This window comes from Arvicola amphibius, chromosome 13 (assembly GCF_903992535.2).
Source record: "Arvicola amphibius chromosome 13, mArvAmp1.2, whole genome shotgun sequence".
In the NCBI taxonomy this organism is placed as follows: domain Eukaryota; kingdom Metazoa; phylum Chordata; class Mammalia; order Rodentia; family Cricetidae; genus Arvicola; species Arvicola amphibius.
Genome location: NC_052059.1, coordinates 60334232 through 60350941, shown reverse-complemented (window position 1 = coordinate 60350941; position 16710 = coordinate 60334232). Strand labels below are relative to the sequence as shown.

General features: G+C 50.2%; 2 protein-coding genes across 3 annotated transcripts; one reads left to right on the top strand and one right to left on the bottom strand.

Moving 5' to 3' along the window:
* Window positions 1-1733: 1733 nt before the first annotated feature.
* On the bottom strand, window positions 1734-5855 carry Ppp1r3e (protein phosphatase 1 regulatory subunit 3E). 2 transcript variants are annotated; one of them, XR_005282985.1, is made up of 3 exons: window positions 5439-5855; window positions 4398-5345; window positions 1734-1984 (listed from the first exon to the last, which is right to left on the bottom strand). XR_005282985.1 is itself a non-coding variant. In XM_038310227.1 (2 exons), the coding sequence occupies exons 1-2, from the start codon at window positions 5853-5855 to the stop codon at window positions 4923-4925; spliced, it is 840 nt and encodes a 279-aa protein (XP_038166155.1). In that variant the 3' UTR covers window positions 3653-4922. The 2 variants fall into 2 exon arrangements, 1 of the variants encoding a protein (XP_038166155.1); XM_038310227.1 differs by lacking the exon at window positions 1734-1984 and having other exon boundaries at window positions 3653-5345.
* A 4958-nt stretch (window positions 5856-10813) lies between these two features.
* On the top strand, window positions 10814-15541 carry Bcl2l2 (BCL2 like 2). Its single transcript, XM_038309906.1, has 4 exons — window positions 10814-10891; window positions 11192-11279; window positions 11719-12158; window positions 12766-15541. The coding sequence occupies exons 3-4, from the start codon at window positions 11727-11729 to the stop codon at window positions 12913-12915; spliced, it is 582 nt and encodes a 193-aa protein (XP_038165834.1). The 5' UTR covers window positions 10814-10891; window positions 11192-11279; window positions 11719-11726; the 3' UTR covers window positions 12916-15541.
* Window positions 15542-16710: the final 1169 nt, after the last annotated feature.

Below are 16710 nucleotides of genomic sequence, written 5' to 3'. Positions count from 1 at the left end.
TTCAGCGAGAATTTTTCAAGATGAAGTATAGAGAAAGTTACCATCAGAAATCACCTGTGCTTTCTTATTTTTCCCCTCAGATAGAAAAAGTCTAACCCTCAAATAGATTAAGAATTTTTTCCTGCTGGGCAGTGGTGGTGCACACCTTTAATCACAGTACTTGGGAGGCAGAGGCAGGTGGATCTCTGTGAGTTCGAGGCCAGCCTGGTCTCTGGAGCGGATCTGGGAGCTGGCCTTTCAGTGTGCGGTAGGAAGAGCTAGCAGAGAGTTAGGTGTGGGGTGCTTTCTGAAGTCTGGAGGAAGGGAAAGGGGGTTTCTGCTGGGATTCATCAAGGACAGTGGTGTTTTCTCGTGGCACTTTCCAGTGCATGGGGACCACAGAGGAAGTCTCCACCATGGTGCAGGACTCCTGAAATTAACCCGAGCAAGCAAACGGTGAGAGTCGACGGCTGTGGCTCTCCCTGGGCTACTCTTTGTCACTGGCAGTGCAAGAAGTACAGGTGAATCATGGAATGAACAGTGTGAGGAAAAAAAGGAATCTCCCTTTTTTTTCCTTGTAGGTGGTAGGATTTTTGTTTGTTTGTTTTTTTTTTAATTTATTATTTATTATGTATACAATATTCTGTCTGTGTGCATACCTGCAGGCCAGAAGAGGGCACCAGACCTCATTACAGATGGTTGTGAGCCACCATGTGGTTGCTGGGAATTGAACTCAGGACCTTTGGAAGAGCAGGCAATGCTCTTAACCTCTGAGCCATCTCTCCAGCCCCCTGTTTGTTTTTTTTTTTTTTTTAAGACAGGGTTTCTCTGTAGCTTGAAGCCTGGAACTAGCTCTTGTAGACCAGGCTGGCCTCAAACTCACAGGGATTCGCCTGCCTCTGCCTCCCGAGTGCTGGGATTAAAGGCGTGAGCCAATGGTAGGATTTATGATTCTGCGACACCAGGCCCAATACAAGGTAAGGAAAGGCCAGAGATAGGGAGAATCTTGAACTCACGTATCAGGAAAGAGACATCTGGACAGGAAATGTCTTCTGGGACTCTCAAAAGGACTAGGCACACAAATAGCACTTAAGACAGTACATAACAGCTCCCCTCCCCCATTTTACAAGGTTTGTGGTGTACTGATAGCTTTGTTGGTTCAAGGTTCCAAGAATGAGGCACCTATTATTTGTGTGCACAAGGAGGTGCTCAGTCCAGTCCAACCGTGCAGAAGAGAGAAAAGTATCTGCTTATTCTCAAGTGCTGCAGCAGCTCAGTAAAGAACCAAAAGATGCCGGGTGGCGGTGGCACATGCCGGGAGGTAGAGGCAGGAGGATCCTTGTGAGTTCGAGGCCAGCCTGGTCTACAGAATCAGTTTCAGGACAGGCTCCAAAGCTACACAGAAAAACCCTGCCTCAAAAAAAAAAAAAAAAAAAAAACCAACTGGTTACCTAGAAGCATCCTGTTCTCCCATGTAGCTGAGAATGGGAGCATAACAGAGCTGGCACCTCTTACAAAGAATGTTCAGGAGACTGGGGGCCTCTCCCAAACTCACGTTTACCTGGTCATCCAGGGGGGAAAAAGGCAGTGCTGGTGTACACTTTTAATCTCAGCACTCAGGAAGCAGACGCAGGTGAATCTCTGTGAGTTCAAGGCCAGCCGGGTCTACAGAGCAAGTTCCAGGACAAACTCCAAAGCTACACAGAGAAACCTTGTCTCAAAACAACAACAACAACAAAAACAAAAAACAAAAAAACAACAAAAAACGAATTTACTTGGTCAAGGATAATGGAGGGGCAGGGAGGGAAGATGGTGGCTGTCATTCCAGATGGTATGGAAGGTTGGCCAGAGCCAGGAAGGAACCCCAGTGTATAGAAAGCAAGCAGATGGGCCAGTGCTTGCTGACCCTGCAGACCCAGAACGCTGGCACAGGAAACAGCGGGCTAGAAGTCTGGGGCCCTTGGAGCACAGGAGGGCACAGGATAGTGAAGACGATGGCCATTCCCTAAGATAGATGATATAGAGCAAAGTGTTTAATTTTGTCTTTAGAGAAATAAAAAGACATACCACACAGACTGTGGGAACTTCCTGGGTTCACAGTCCTGCACTCTTCAACAAATAACTGAGCCTAGACTTGTTTCTAAAACAAGGATAATAAGTTCAAGTCACAGTCATATTTTAAACATGCATGTAAAACACATTTAGCACACAAAAGTTAAATGGGAGCTGTTACTCTTGTTAATATGACGTAACAGTAACACACACACATTACACATTAGGAATGATGTCATAACAACTGACCCTCGACCCAGTCTCCCTGGGTTCCTCGTTGAAGACTAGAGAGTGCACTGTTTGCTGGTTCCCAGTACAGCGCCTCCCTTGACTTAGCTGAACCTGAAGGTGATCCGCGGGATGCAGCCAACTGTTTTTTGTACAAGGTAATATAGTGCTTAAATGTACATTTGTTAGAGAAATGACTGGAGGGCAAAGGAACAAGCCCCAAACTGAATTCTGAATGTATGTGTGTATACCTGACAGGGAAGAGGCAGAGTGAGAAGCCAGTTACCTGGGAGGTCCTTGTTCAGCTGTAACACTGGGAACATTCTTTCCCCTTTAAAGGGCTGTCAAGGAGGCATCTGAGGAAGGTAGCTCAATTATGGCCTTGGAGAAAAGGAGTTACAATACCCATTCCTTCTCAAGGGAAAGGGGATGTTCTGTAGGGACCAACAAGTGCGAAGGGAGGAAAGGATGGCAAAAAAGTCCCACATGTTCAAAGAAACAAGCGAAGGGGCTGGAGAGATGGCTCAGAGGTTAAGAGCACTGGCTGCTCTTCCAGAGGAATAGAGTTCAATTCCCAGCAACCACATGGTGGCTGACAACCATCTATAATGCAGGCATACATGCAGACAGGACACTGCATACTAAATAAATAAATAAATAAATAAATAAATAGAAAAAAGAAACAAGTGAGGGAAGAGAGAAAAACAAGGAAAGGAAAACCAGCAACACTCGACTCTCACCTAGAGCCTCTCTAGGAAGGGCATGAGGTGCGAAGGTGGGCGAGTATTACATTAGACTCCAGGTTTTCCAGGTCACTGGCTCAGACTATGGATCAAACTGTCACCTTCTGGTGCCATTTACTTCTCAAACTGCTCTCATTTTTGTTTTCTATTTCTTATAGCCATAATCTCCAGAGTTCCGACGTTGTTTCATTCTGGGGCTCCCATGCATCACTCTCCCCAACAGCAATTCTCTGCTCCATTTTCTCAGGGGACCCAGGCTAGAACTAGAAGTCTGTGGGGTTTAAGTGCAAAAACCAAATGGCACCGGGTGAGCTATGGCTTGGACACTACAGAATGCACTGAGGCTATGGGCTGGTTATGCTTCCTGTGCCCTGGTTCATCCACGCTCCTACAAACACAAAAAGGAAGGAAGGAAGGAAGGAAGTAGGGAGGGAGGGAGGGAGGGAGGGAGGGAAGGAAGGAAGGAAGGAAGGAAGGAAGGGAAGAAGGAAGGAAGGGAAGAAGGGACAGAGGGAGGAAGGGGGAAGGAAGGAAGGGAGGGAGGAAGGGAAGGGACAGAGAGAGGGAGGAAGGGAGAAGGAAGGAAGGAAGGAAGGAAGGAAAGAAGGAAGGAAGGGAGGAAGGGAAGGGACAGAGAGAGGGAGGAAGGGAGAAGGAAGGAAGGAAGGAAGGGAGGGAGGGAGGGAGGGAGGGAGGGAGGGAGGGAGGAAGGAAGACTATCCTCATCTTATATCCAAACACTGGCTCACTGTGCTAGGTAAGCCTTGTTTCTTCTTTTAATTTTCCGAAACAGTCTCATGTAGTCCAGGCTACAATCATATTACCTGGTTGGCCTCCAACTCAACACTCCCTGTGTGTGCCACGATACCTGGCTTGCTGTGGGTGCTTTAACTGTAGCACTAGGTTGGAGAATACAGTTTCTAACCTGTACTGTGCCATGAACAGATTATAAAACACCAAAACGGAGCCCTAAGAGCATAGTGGCTCACACCAATAACCCAGCACAGCAGAGGCTAGGGCAGGAGGGCTGCGAGCTGGAGCCAGAATGGGTTAGAGACCTTGTCTGAAAACAAAGGTAGCCTTAAAGGGCCACCTAACTCAAATCCAATTTCTCACAGAGCAACCTGGAGCCCCAAAAGATAAAATAACCTCCTCAACTGTACAGATACTCGGTAGTTTCCTCTTTTTCAGAGGCACAAAGAATAAATCAGCAGTGATTTTCATGATTCGTTGTCCCTTGACAAAGTCCATAAAGTGCTTCCAGGTCTAAGAAGGCACCCAGAAAAGTAAGGCTGGCATTCATTTTTCTGGAAGCCTGACTATGCAGCCCTCAGATGCCCATGATTTGGCTATTATAAAAAGGGCAGGCCCGGAGTTAGTTTTGCCACCACCTACATTCCTTACGAGGCTTGCGCGGTGGCTGAAGGACTCTTTCTCCTTGAAGGCTGAAGTCAAGAACTGCTGAGAATCAAGCGAATCCTGTCCAACTGCCAGGGCCCAGGGGGCAATAGTCAAATTCCTGGGGTTAAGCAAGGCAATTCCGGCTCAGATAAAGCTAGGATGGGCAGGGCATGAGGACCTGAAGGTGGTAAGGCCAGCAAGAGGGAAGCAATCCGAATGACTTCCAGGTTGCTCAGTCCGTAATGAATGCTCAAGCCGTTCAAGGAGGCACAACTTCCCAGATCCCTTCTGGCCTCCTTTCTCGAATTCCTTGAGTTCCTTCCACTCACACCCACCTGCCGTTTCCCACCCTAATCTCTCTGGGCTTCGCAGACAGTTTCCAGCCACCTCCGCTTGACTCCCTGGGACAACTCTCCACCTATCTGCCAATTGTGGTCCCCGGGTTCCTGGCGCCACAGCCCTCCCCCCACGCCTGGGTGCCCCTGTGTTTTCCCGGCTATGGCCGGCAGGAGTCTAGTCTCAAATAAAATGGATCCAGCCCTGGGTCTCCGCGACTCCGGCACCACCAGGATGCTCGGGCCCAAGTAGCGCGTAATCACGGCCGCCGTTGTTGTCCCAGAACTCGCGGCCGGTCACACGGTAGCGCAGGGCGAAGAGCAGAGCGCCGCCGACCGGAGGCGCCGGCAGGCGGAAGGAGAAGCGGTCAGCCCGCGGTGGGGCCGGGGCAGGGCCGGCGTAGGCGGCGGGCGACTCCCGCAGGCTGCGCCAGCCGTCCGCGCTCCAGCGCACGCTCACCCGCTTCTCGTAGGCCAGGTCCAGCACGCGCGCGCTCCCGGCCACGCCCAGAGGGCCCGCGTCGGCGCGCTCCAGGCAGATGCGCTGCGCCTGCAGGCGGGCGGCGAAGCCGGGCTCGCGGGCGGGCTCCAGGGCGGCGCGCGCCTCCTGCGGAGAGAGGGCGGGGAGGCAGATCAGGGGAGGAGTTGGAGCGCGAAGGCCGGGGTCCCGGGGGAAAGCGGGGCACGGCGGGGCGCCTACCTGGAGGCCGCGAGCGCGCGGCGGGCACGGCGCGAAGTGGCGCAGGGCGTCCCTCTGCAGTTGCACTTGCACGTGCCGGGGCACCCGGGGCGGTTCCCCCGGGCGGAAGCGACGTACCACGGCCAGCTCCAGCCCCAGCGCGTCGGCGAAACGCACTCGCTTGCGAGTGTCAGGGCTGCGACTGCGGGCTGCCCGTGCCCCGCTGCCACCTGCGGGCGCAGAGCGGGCCCTGCGCCCCCGATCCCGCACGTGAGCCCGCGAGCGGGCACCGGGCCGGGTCCCGCCCTCCCCCGGCTCCTCCTCCGACTCCTCCTCGAGGCTGGGCCGCTGGCTGCGGTAGTAGGCGCGCTCGGTCAGCGCGGCTATAAAGCTCAGGTTGCGAGGGATGTCGGTGCGCGGAGGCCGCTCGCGGGACATGACAGCCCTGCGCCCCAGCGGGGCCAGCGCGCAGTACCCGGCGCGTCCTCGCTCGCCCGCCTGCTCTGCGGCCTCGCTTAAGGTGGAGGGCTGCTTCGGCAGCTGCGGGCCGTGGACTCTCCTTGCTGTCGCCTCGCGTGCTTTGCCTGGCTGGTTTCCTGGACCACCTTTCCCTCCCTTTGGCGGTCAGCCCCCGTGTCTTAGGCTGTCCGTCCTGCCTGCTTCCAGCTGTCGGCTCTGAGCGTGCGCTCAACGGCGCTCACCCTTCGGTTCTGCGGGCCTCGCTGACCCGGCCCCCGCCCACAGCCCTCTGACAGGTGGCTCGGTATCTGTCTTCACTGCTGCACCAGGGGGCGGGACTGAGTCCACCCTTGGGGTCCCAGATGAGTTACTCCAGGAGTGAAAAGGGACAAAGCGGGGAGGAAAGAAATCTTTCGTTTCCTTGCACAGGAAAGTTCAAAATGTCGAGGGTTTAATTCTCCCCAGACCTCAGTGTTTTCTCAAACCCAGGCTACAGGTTTGGGATAGGGGTGAGGATGGGCGAGTGAAAGAAAGGCCACGAATTCTAGGTAGAGTTTCAAGTAGAAAACGTCAAAGGATGAGCGGTGGACATAAGACTGCTATTTTTCATTTTCATTTTTGAAAAATATGCTAGTGACAATTTTACAATGGCATGTAAAAGGTTTTCTTTTCTTTTTTTTCTTTTTTTTTTTTTGGTTTTTCGAGACAGGGTTTCCCTGTAGTTTCTAGAGCCTGTCCTGATCTAGCTCTTGTAGACCAGGCTGGCCTCGAACTCAGAGATCCGCCTGCCTCTGCCTCCCGAGTGCTGGGATTAAAGGCGTGCGCCACCACCACCCGGCTCTGTAAAATGTTTTCTAATTTCTCTACTGACCTGTTGTCAAAGATTAGTTTTATTTTTTTTAAAAAAAAATCTGTGTATTGTGTCGGAGTTTATGTATACCGGAGTGCAAATGCCCACAGGGGTCAGAGGGGGACATCAAACATCAGCTACCCTGGAGCCGGAGTAACAGGTAGATGTGAGCTGCTAGAAGCCGGTGCTGAGAATCCACTAGGGTCCTCGAGAAGACTGGCATGTGTTCTTAACTGCTGAGCCATTTCTCCCGCTCTCTACAGGGTTTTATAATACAAAGCACTAGGCATTATTATAGTATTTGTGATTGTTACAAATAATACAGATGAGGGGCTGGAGAGATGGCTCAGAGGTTAAGAGCATTGCCTGCTCTTCCAGAGGTCCTGAGTTCAATTCCCAGCAACTACATGGTGGCTCACAACCATCTGTAATGGGGTCTGGTGCCCTCTTCTGGCCTACAGGCATGCACACAGACAGAATATTGTATATATAATAAATAAATATTTTAAAAAATAATACAGATGAGAAAATAGAGAAAGGGAATAGAGCCATGCCTCCCAGTGTCCCACAGTTACTAACTGTGGAGCTAGGATTAGGGCCTCAGCATTTGAACTCTAGTGAACAACAGTAAAACTGTTAATGACAATACTAGTATTTTCATTAAATGATAATATTAACATCTAATATAAAAATGGAAGTTAGGGGCTGGAAAAATGGCTCAGTGCTAAGAGCATGCACTGCTCCCGGGGATCTGATGTCCTCTTCTAGCCTCTGAGGGCACCTGCACTCACATAAGCACATAATTAAAATGAAATTGGCTCACATGATGGCTCACACTTTTAATCCCAGCACTCGAGAGGCAGAGGCAGGAAGATCTCTAAGTCTGAGACCAGCCAGGTCTACAGAGTGAATTCCAGGACAGCCAGGGCTACACTGAGAAACCCTGTCTTGAAAACCCCAAATAAAGCCATGTGTGGTGGCACAGGCCTTTAATTCCAGTAGGGGGAGGCAGAGGCAAGCAGATCTCTGTGAGTTCAAGGCCAGCCTCGTCTACAGAGCAAGTTCCAGGACAGGCAGAGCTGTTACACAGAGAACCCTTGTCTCAAAAACAAGAAACCAAACAAACAAACAAACAAAAAGCAAAAAATGAAGGAAAGAAAGAACAAACTCAAAATAAATAAATAGTAAAATGGGACCAGGAATGATCTCTGTGAGTTCCAGGGCAACCATGACTATGTAGAGAGACCCTGTCTCAAAAAGAAAAGAAAAAATTAGAATAAAAATGAAATCTCTAAATTCATTTATTTGTGGTGCTGGGATTTGAACCCAAGGCCTCGTACATGCTGGGCAAATACTCTGCCACTGAGCTCAGGAAGTCTCTAGATTTGTAACAGGATGGTTTAACCAAACAACACAAGTGCCTCAAGTGGAAACAGACAGTGAGACGTATGCATCCATTCATCCCTGTGTGTGCTTTCACGGCAACATTAAACAGAGCAATCCTAGCTAGGGCTCATTTTAAAAACCATATTGCGTTTTGTTTCTTATTTCACACATAAAATGCATGAACATACTTTATGTCTTAAGGTGTAAAATAATTGTACGCTAATTAATCTTACCGTCAGGCAGTTTAAAGGGATCCTCCTCACGCTGGTAAAATAACATGTCACTGAAGTAAAAACAAAAAGGTTCCCGGATAGTTTACGACCTGGAGTTTTTGGCAAAGGCTCTGCTGTCTTGTTTACAGTTTGCTGTATTATACCTTGGCTTTGTAGTGTGGGTCTGGGAAGACCCTTGAGGTATACAGCTTTGAACTAGATATAAACTGCTGTCTGACAATTCTGTTCTGAGTGCTCACACTGACATTGAATCTTTCTTCCAAATTAGTGTTTATTTCTTGAACAGCAACAGCAGTAATCTTTAAACATCTGCCCGGAACTGCTCAGAGATTGGCCAGAGTTGTCAATTGATTCATTTACTCAACACTTACTGTTGGCTTATTTGAACATGAAAACACAAATTCGAATAAACCACTGCCCTGGCTGTCAAAGAGCTTAAAAAAAATCAAAGGACAGACAGAAGCATAATAGGGTCTCTTAAGGTCAGCAACAATAACAAAGTCAGTGTGGGGTGCACTCCTGCATTCCCTGCACTGATCAAGAGGTGCAGGTAGAAGGTTCATCAGGGTTCTCTTTATCTACACAGTGAGGTCAAGGCCAGCCTGGACTACGCAAGACCTCACGGCAGAACACAACCCCAAAGTATATTCATGTCAGGTTGTGTCTTAGAGTAAACCACATTGCAAATGAAAGCCTCGAACTAGACCTGCTTTTAAAACTCTGTGTGTGTGTGTGTGTGTGTGTGTGTGTGTGTGGTGTCTTGTTGGTGGCATCTAGAATTATCACTCCAAGAACAAAGGAGAAATGAGTATGAGTATGGGCGACAGGATATAACTATGAAAGAGTGGAACGGGCTATGCGCTCACAGTCAGAGAACTGAGTAAGAACTCGGAATTGCTGTGGAATCCAACTATAAGAACAGCATTGACTGCCAATGGGATGAAACGGTCACCTTAAGACATTAATACACTGTCAAAAGTCCAAACTTCTGGGTTAGACTGGTGCAGATTTAAGTCCTAACTGCTCTCCTTGGTGTGTGGATTTGGGCAAATGATTTAACCTGTCCAACCCTCAGTTTCCTTTTCCATGGAATCAGGGCTAAGCAACTTAGAGATGATGTAAGAACGAAAATTACACATGTAAAGAAAGTGCTGTGACTCCCCTGTAATGACGCCAATATAGTAAGCTGGCAAAGACAGGTTGTGAGTTCAAGGTCAGACTCACCTACAAAGGAGAGAGAGAGGAGAGAGAGAGAGAGAGGAGAGAGAGAGAGAAAGAGAGAGAGAGAGAGACCCCACAATGTGTTGCTGCCACCCTCACTGTGGCTTCCCTGATGACTGCACAAAAGCAGGAGCGCCCAGGCTAATGGGAGAAGCAAGGGAAGCAACAAGAAAACTGAAGCGAAGCAGCACGATTGGGCTGCCTCTTTCTGGTCTTGGCTAGAGGGTTTTTTTTTTTTTTTTTTCCTTTCGTTTCGCTTTGCTTTGCTCTTCAGGACAGAGTTTCTCTGTGTAACTGTCCTGGAACTCGCTTTGTAGGCCAGGCTGGCCTCACAGAAATCTACCTGTCTCTGCCTCCCATGTGCTGAGGGTGATTTAGACCTTTCATCCTAGCAGATCTGAGACAGAAGCAGGCAGATCTCTGCAAGTTCGAGGCCAGCCTGGTCTATAAAGTGAGTTCCAGGATAGCCACGGCTACACAGAGAAGAAACCCTGTCTCAAAAAACAAATATAAACATAAATGTATATCCACGTATAAGATAGATACATGTAATCTGTAAAACAGGTATTAACCTTAACGTTGGCAACCTGCATTTAGGGAGGGTGGGTATGATTAGTAGGTGTGAATCCATTTGTGCCTTTGTTTGACCCTTTTAAATAATGAGAATTAATTCATGTGGTGGGCAAAACATAATGAAAATCAGTCTGATTACAAAAGACTAAGGGTTCTTGTGGACGCTGCAACGCAAGGCCTCGCGCCCTGATGCCCAGCTGAGGCTCCAGCCCAGGGAGAGCCCACTGCATTAAGGGTCCAGAGGGAAACTGGGTTTCTGTTTCGTGTCTCTTATAGTCCCACAAGGGCAAGGTGCTGTTCCCAGGTTAAAGGGGACTTTTCCCCAGGCACATAATCCAAAGCTTGGAAGTTCAACAAGTGTATGAACAGGACAGACCTTCCGGAAATGCTGAATTTGCACCGAGATGTTGAGGCCGGGTGTGTTTCTTTGGATACGCTGCGGGCTCGGAAAGCAGCCGGCCGGCTCCGGTCACCATGGCCTCCGAAGTGCCTGCCTTTCAATGGCCCTCTCTTCCAGGAGTTGTGGCTCTTCCCAGCCCTGCCTCTCAGCCCCGCCCCTCTCTCTGGACGCATCTCTGGGTCCCATCATCACCCGGCGCCGGGCCCTCCCTCCCGGCCCCCCCTCCTCCCGCTCGGCCCCCCACCTCCTCCCTCCTTCCTTCCTTCCCTTCCTCCCTCCCTCCCTCCCTCCCTCCCTCCTAGTTCCTCCACCAGGAAACAACCGGATCCGGATCCCGGCTGAGGCCTGACCCGTGAGATTCCCTAACCTGGCTGGCGGGCGGGGTTGGAGACCAGCTACCGGTGGGAGAAAGGGAGGAGCTGGGCCTTTGCGCTGCACTTGGGGGAACCGGGAGTAGAGATGGTGTCGGCAGGAAGCCCGTGGACCCGGGTTTCCCGAGAGGCCAGTCATTAAACATGGAATCGGCCACACAGCTGGCAAAGCCTTGGAAGCTGGGGCCCAGTCCCAGGAGCAGCAGTTCCAGCCCTTTCCGGGTCAGACCCAGATCCCTGGCCTTTTTCAGCTAGTTCTGCTCTCTCCCTCCCTTTTCCAGGGCTACACTCTGGCCGGGAGGATGAAAGGCCATAGCAGGGAGCTCCCTGCCACCAGCACTGGATCCTAAGAGCTGCCATCCAGGCTGGGTAAGTGTCTTCTTCCTTTCTGCCCCGCACAGCCCTTGCTTTCCCCATCTTGCCCTTTAGTCCCTGTCGCCTCCCTACCTTGTGCCTCTGTCAACATCTTCACATTATGCTCCTGGGGAGGTCCTAAGCCTCTTCCTTTAGCCAAAAAGGTGTGTGCCGTGGGGGTGGGGCGCAGAGGTGTCATACAGCTGGTATTATCATATGAAAGGAATCTGAAGTAGTCTAAAATTAAAATTTAATTTGACATGTAATACGTGGCCAGCTGCTTATGCCTTGAACCCACCCCATGACAAACCCTTTGCTCCTGTTTGTCCCTGTCTAGTGGTCTCTGGGCATTTCACCTATCCCAGGAGGTTGGCCAAATAGGAAATGTCCCCTCTGGGTCTCTTTTAATATTTTCTATATATTTATGTCAGTCTGTCATCCTTGCCTCTTCTAGCCGCCCGGATGGCGACCCCAGCCTCAGCCCCAGACACAAGGGCTCTAGTGGCTGACTTTGTAGGCTATAAGCTGAGGCAGAAGGGTTATGTCTGTGGAGCTGGCCCTGGGGAGGGCCCAGCAGCTGACCCGCTGCACCAAGCCATGCGGGCTGCTGGAGACGAATTTGAGACACGCTTCCGACGCACCTTCTCTGACCTGGCCGCCCAGCTACACGTGACCCCAGGCTCGGCCCAGCAACGCTTCACCCAGGTTTCCGACGAACTTTTCCAAGGGGGCCCCAACTGGGGCCGTCTTGTGGCATTCTTTGTCTTTGGGGCTGCCCTGTGTGCTGAAAGTGTCAACAAAGAAATGGAGCCACTGGTGGGACAAGTGCAGGATTGGATGGTGGCCTACCTGGAGACGCGCCTGGCCGACTGGATCCACAGCAGTGGGGGCTGGGTAAGAAGCTTCTCAATTGCTGCCCTACACATCCCTCTGCAAAGTTGCTCTTCATGGGAAAATGGGGCCTCTGATTGGAGGCTGGGGAATTTGTGCTGGGAAGGAGCCATTGGGGCTGAGTTCCCCTATTTAAGTGGCATCAGACTGAAAGCATCAAGCTAACTGTCCTCCAGGGCTACCATGCAATAAGCGCAGGATGGGTTTCATGGTCCCAAGCAGACAACCGAATACAGAGTTTTATAAACAGTACCCAAAGAGCCTTCAGGGAAAAGGTGTGCCCCTGAGTACACAGCCTGGACAGTGGGGAGGACCAGGGATGGGTTGTGGTTAGGCAAGCCTTAGCAAAGGATGCCAGTTCTGAGTAGAATTGTTTGCCAAGGAAAAGATGGGGCTTGCTTGATGCAGACAGTGCAAAGGAGCCGAGTACCCTGGGCAGGGGGTTAGAGGGTTCCGAGGGGCACGTAGGCAGTAGAGCTTTGGCGAGAGGGACTGGGTGTGGGCAGTGCTCACAGTGGATGGAACTGGAACTCTTCCTTCCCCCTTCTCTCCACTCTCCTTTCCTGATATCCCTTTCTCCTTCTTTCTCTACTTCCCTTCTCTCCCACAGGCGGAGTTCACAGCTCTATACGGGGACGGGGCCCTGGAGGAGGCACGGCGTCTGCGGGAGGGGAACTGGGCATCAGTGAGGACAGTGCTGACGGGGGCTGTGGCACTGGGGGCCCTGGTAACTGTAGGGGCCTTTTTTGCCAGCAAGTGAGAAAGTCTAGGGCCAGGTGGGGCTAGGTGTGGCTAGGGGGACAGGAGAGCTGGAACAGAACAGAGAATGATGCCCTTGGAAGAAATTGGATGGTCATGGAACAGAAGGACAGGGGAAGGTAGTGTGTGAGGGAGCCAAGCATGCCAGGCAGGTGGCAAGAAGAAACATTGAGGAATGTTTCAAGGCCAGGAGCTCAGATGGAGTCATCGCAGGACTTGGGGAGAGGTAGGAGGCTCCAAGGAAGGTGAACTTATTTCAAGAATTGTCCCCCCCCCCAGGATGAATGGGGTCTAAGGAACCTAGAATTCACCTCCCTTTGGAATGGAAGCTTGGTGATTAGGTGACTGGATGAATGGCTATGGCTGTGGGCTGCATGGGCACACGTGTGCATGTTGCACATGCACGCACGCTCATGTGCATGCTGGGCTGTTTGTCAAATCTGGTGATGGGATATTTCGAGAAAACATTCCTTCTTGCAGTGACAAGAACAAGGGCCAGCTCACTGCCCTTCTCCCTGCTCTCCCTGCCCTTGACCTTATGCCTCCAGGCTGAGGGAGGACTACTGTATCTAGATGAGGACGCTGGCACTGCCGGAAGTTGTTGGCAGGCTGTGGAGAGAAAGGTCTGCAGCCTTGTTCTTCATCGGCCCCCCTACTGTGTGCACCTTTGCACTGGGGCTGACAGAGGGCAAGGCTGTAGAGCCTGCGTGGGTAGAAGCTTTGGTAGTTGGACCTGCCTGCCACCTTCCCCTCCAATGGGGGCACAATGGTGCCTAAAGTGTTGCCTATTTCTGGAACCTCTCTATCCAGCAGAAACTCTAAATTGGGGCTCTAATTTTCCTTTAGAGGATGTGGACATAAATGCCGATCTAGAATTGTTCGGGTCCTGAGCAGTCTCAGTGAGACGCGATGCCTTCAGAGGACCATTCCAGCTCGGAGCCCCTCGGGTGTGATGGTGACAGATACTCCCTGACTGGCTTATTCTGTGCGATGGGTTCTGGTGCTGCTTTATCAGAGACCAGGCATATGGGTTCTAGAGTACCTACCGTGACCTAAACACATGTATGTTTCCTCTGAAGCCGTGCTCTTTGCATAGGTGTTGTCAACACTGAGTCTCTGATGATGCTAGCATTAGCACTCACAGTCCAGTCCTCTAGAACAAATCCGGACTACAGCATTTTCTGTTGAGGGAGAAACCATTCCCTCCGAATGCATGCCCTGAGCCAGACCTCACTGCTGCACTTTCCAAGGTGCGAGTGTCGCTGCTCTTCACTGCGGACTTGTTCACGGTGCTCTGAGCCCCACCTGCGATGCTGGGCACCGCTCGGCTTAGCTAGCCCACAGCTGACTCGACTACTTCTCACTTGGTCCGAGAATGTGGCATCATATTGTGCTTGCTAGAATGTGGGACCAAATTGGCCTCAGGTGTTTTGTCCAGACTCTTCTTTGGAGAGGGTTGCACTTTTTCATAGTGTCTGTGGGGGGTGTGGTAGGCTGCATGTGCCAGTCGGTGTGCCGATCCGAGAACACTCAGAGCTATCTGTAGCAAGCAGTTGGGGTGCAAGGCCCTGACTTGCTCAGGACAAACCAGGCCAGTGGTTTTCAAACTGCTTGGCAGAGCCCCGAAGTGTTCTAGGGGTTGTCTCCTCAGGAGTCCTTAAGGAGGTGAGGGAGTGGAGGGCCGCACAGACTGGGTGATTTGCCCTCAGACAGAACAGCTTCCCTTATAGCTGTCTTATGTATCGGGGTTCAGGGTAAGATTTTATTTGTGGTAAGGGCTTTGCTGCTTAAAAAAAGTTGGAAAACCACTGACTAGACCATCCGCTCCACGGGGAGCCTGTGCTCCTTCAAGTTCAGGGAAGGCGCTTTGCTCTGCCCTTCCCGCAGGACACCTACCCAAGTTAGCATTCCTGGAGGCCTTTAGCACACAGACGGCGGGAACCATGGCCCGGTTACCAGCATGCTCTGCTCACAAGCCTTCACGAGGGTGGAGGACAGAGGCTCTTAGGAGACGGTAAAGTGCTTGGTCTGGATTCCCAGAAGCTTAGCTCAGATGGGACCAAGTGGGGAGTTGTGACCTGTCCTGCGCTTCCTTTAAGGACCAGCAGAAACCCAGAGACTCTTCCGTCAGGGAAAACCAGGGACTGTCCGTAGAGCCATATAGTTCCTTTGGAATAGCTCTTGGCCAAGAGGGCTGAGTATGGCTCCCAATTTTTAAATCCATTTCATTTTTTTAACTGAGGGAAATGGATATAATTTTTCAAAGACTAAATAGGTGGAGAGGATGTTCTTGCTCTCCAAAGCCCAAAGGGACAAATAGGGACTTAGCTTATCGGCCAAGGAAAGAGCAGAAGTGGGGCAACTCAGCCCTGAAATTATTAATCCCACTCTCCATTCACACTAGGACATACATATTCTATTTTACTTTTTTTAAATCATAAACGGCAGGAGAACAGATTTGGTTAGTTTAGAAGAAGAGAAAAAGCTCTATAAATATAAATATATATTCCTGTATTTTTATTTAATAATTTATAAATGCCAAGTTCATTTGACTTTTATTTTTGTGTAATATGTAATGGTCGTATTAAAAATAAATAAAGCCCAGAAATTTAACGAGAAGTACTGAACAGGGTTTTGTGACTTCTATATTGTACAGCCTGGGTTTTAGAACATTCCCTAAACAGCCATTTCTTATGAACATAACCTTGCCGAGGGAAATAATTAGAGTTACAGGGATTTGGGGAAGTATTGAGATTAAAAAAAAAATCACAGTACCCCAACCTGGCCAAACACTCAGTCTAAGAACTCTGTACCAAATGGTATAGGCATATGGTGCATTGGGAGCCCCCCTACACACTCCAGTCCCCTCTCCAATATTCTGGCTTGGTGTGATGGCAAACTGCAATCCAGCAGTAAGAGGTGGAGACAGGAAGGTTGGCCACCCAGGCACATGTGAGTTTAAGGACAGCCAAGGCATCGTGAGACCTTGTCTCTAAAGCAATCATCAGAAAGCAAAATGGGAATTAATGAATGAAGGTCATTCTCAAGTAATATTCTCAAATACAAGAGCTAGGCTGAGGCCAGCCTGGTCTACTGAGCGAGTTCCAGGACAGCCAAGGCTACACAGAGAAACCCTGTCTTGGAAAACTTTTAAAAAAAAAAAAAAAAAAAAAAGCAAAAGCTAGGCTGTGACCTCTGCCGTCAAAGCCTCCCAGTCCTCGGAAGGCACCGTTTTCTGGAAAGATGCTTTAGTGACACAGCCGTTGGCAAGTGGAACATTTTCTAGCCCTGTCCTTTTAGACATACCAAGTAGGGGTCCAGACGGTCTTAGGTCTGCTGTATCAGCCTCACTAGAATTTAATCCAAATATGTTCCTTTATGATGGTCTGACTGCTGAACTATAGACTGTCCGAAGGGACGGATGGCTGTTCATATAAGTTCTCTGTAAATGCCGCTCATCCAGATGGGACTTTGAACAACGTTGGACAGCACTTAGTTACGATTTCTGACCACTGTGAGCGTAGGGAGGCTGGGTTGGGGTGGTTCTGGCCATGCTGTGATTCTAGTGCAAAGACCTCAAGTGTAGGTTTGGCTGGTAATACATAGACTCATTGTCGGGGAAATAGTAAAACCAAAACCCTACAGTTTCTGACAAATGGGTAGATTATAGATACTCTTCATAAATATTTTGTTTGCTTTTTATTTCTTATTTTATTTATTTTTTTGAGATCAGGATTTCCCTGTAACTGCTCTGACTGTCTTGGAACTCACTTTGTGGACCAGGCTGGCCTTGAAT

Bases quoted from the DNA above. Each gene is read 5' to 3' on its own strand.
- Bcl2l2 (XM_038309906.1), top strand. From the start codon at position 11,727: ATGGCGACCCCAGCCTCAGCCCCAGACACAAGGGCTCTAGTGGCTGAC. The intron at 12,159-12,765 runs GTAAGAAGCTTC...TCTCTCCCACAG, and splicing joins TCCACAGCAGTGGGGGCTGG to GCGGAGTTCACAGCTCTATA.
- Ppp1r3e (XM_038310227.1), bottom strand. From the start codon at position 5,855: ATGTCCCGCGAGCGGCCTCCGCGCACCGACATCCCTCGCAACCTGAGC. The intron at 5,346-5,438 runs GTAGGCGCCCCG...CTCTCTCCGCAG, and splicing joins CGCGCGCTCGCGGCCTCCAG to GAGGCGCGCGCCGCCCTGGA.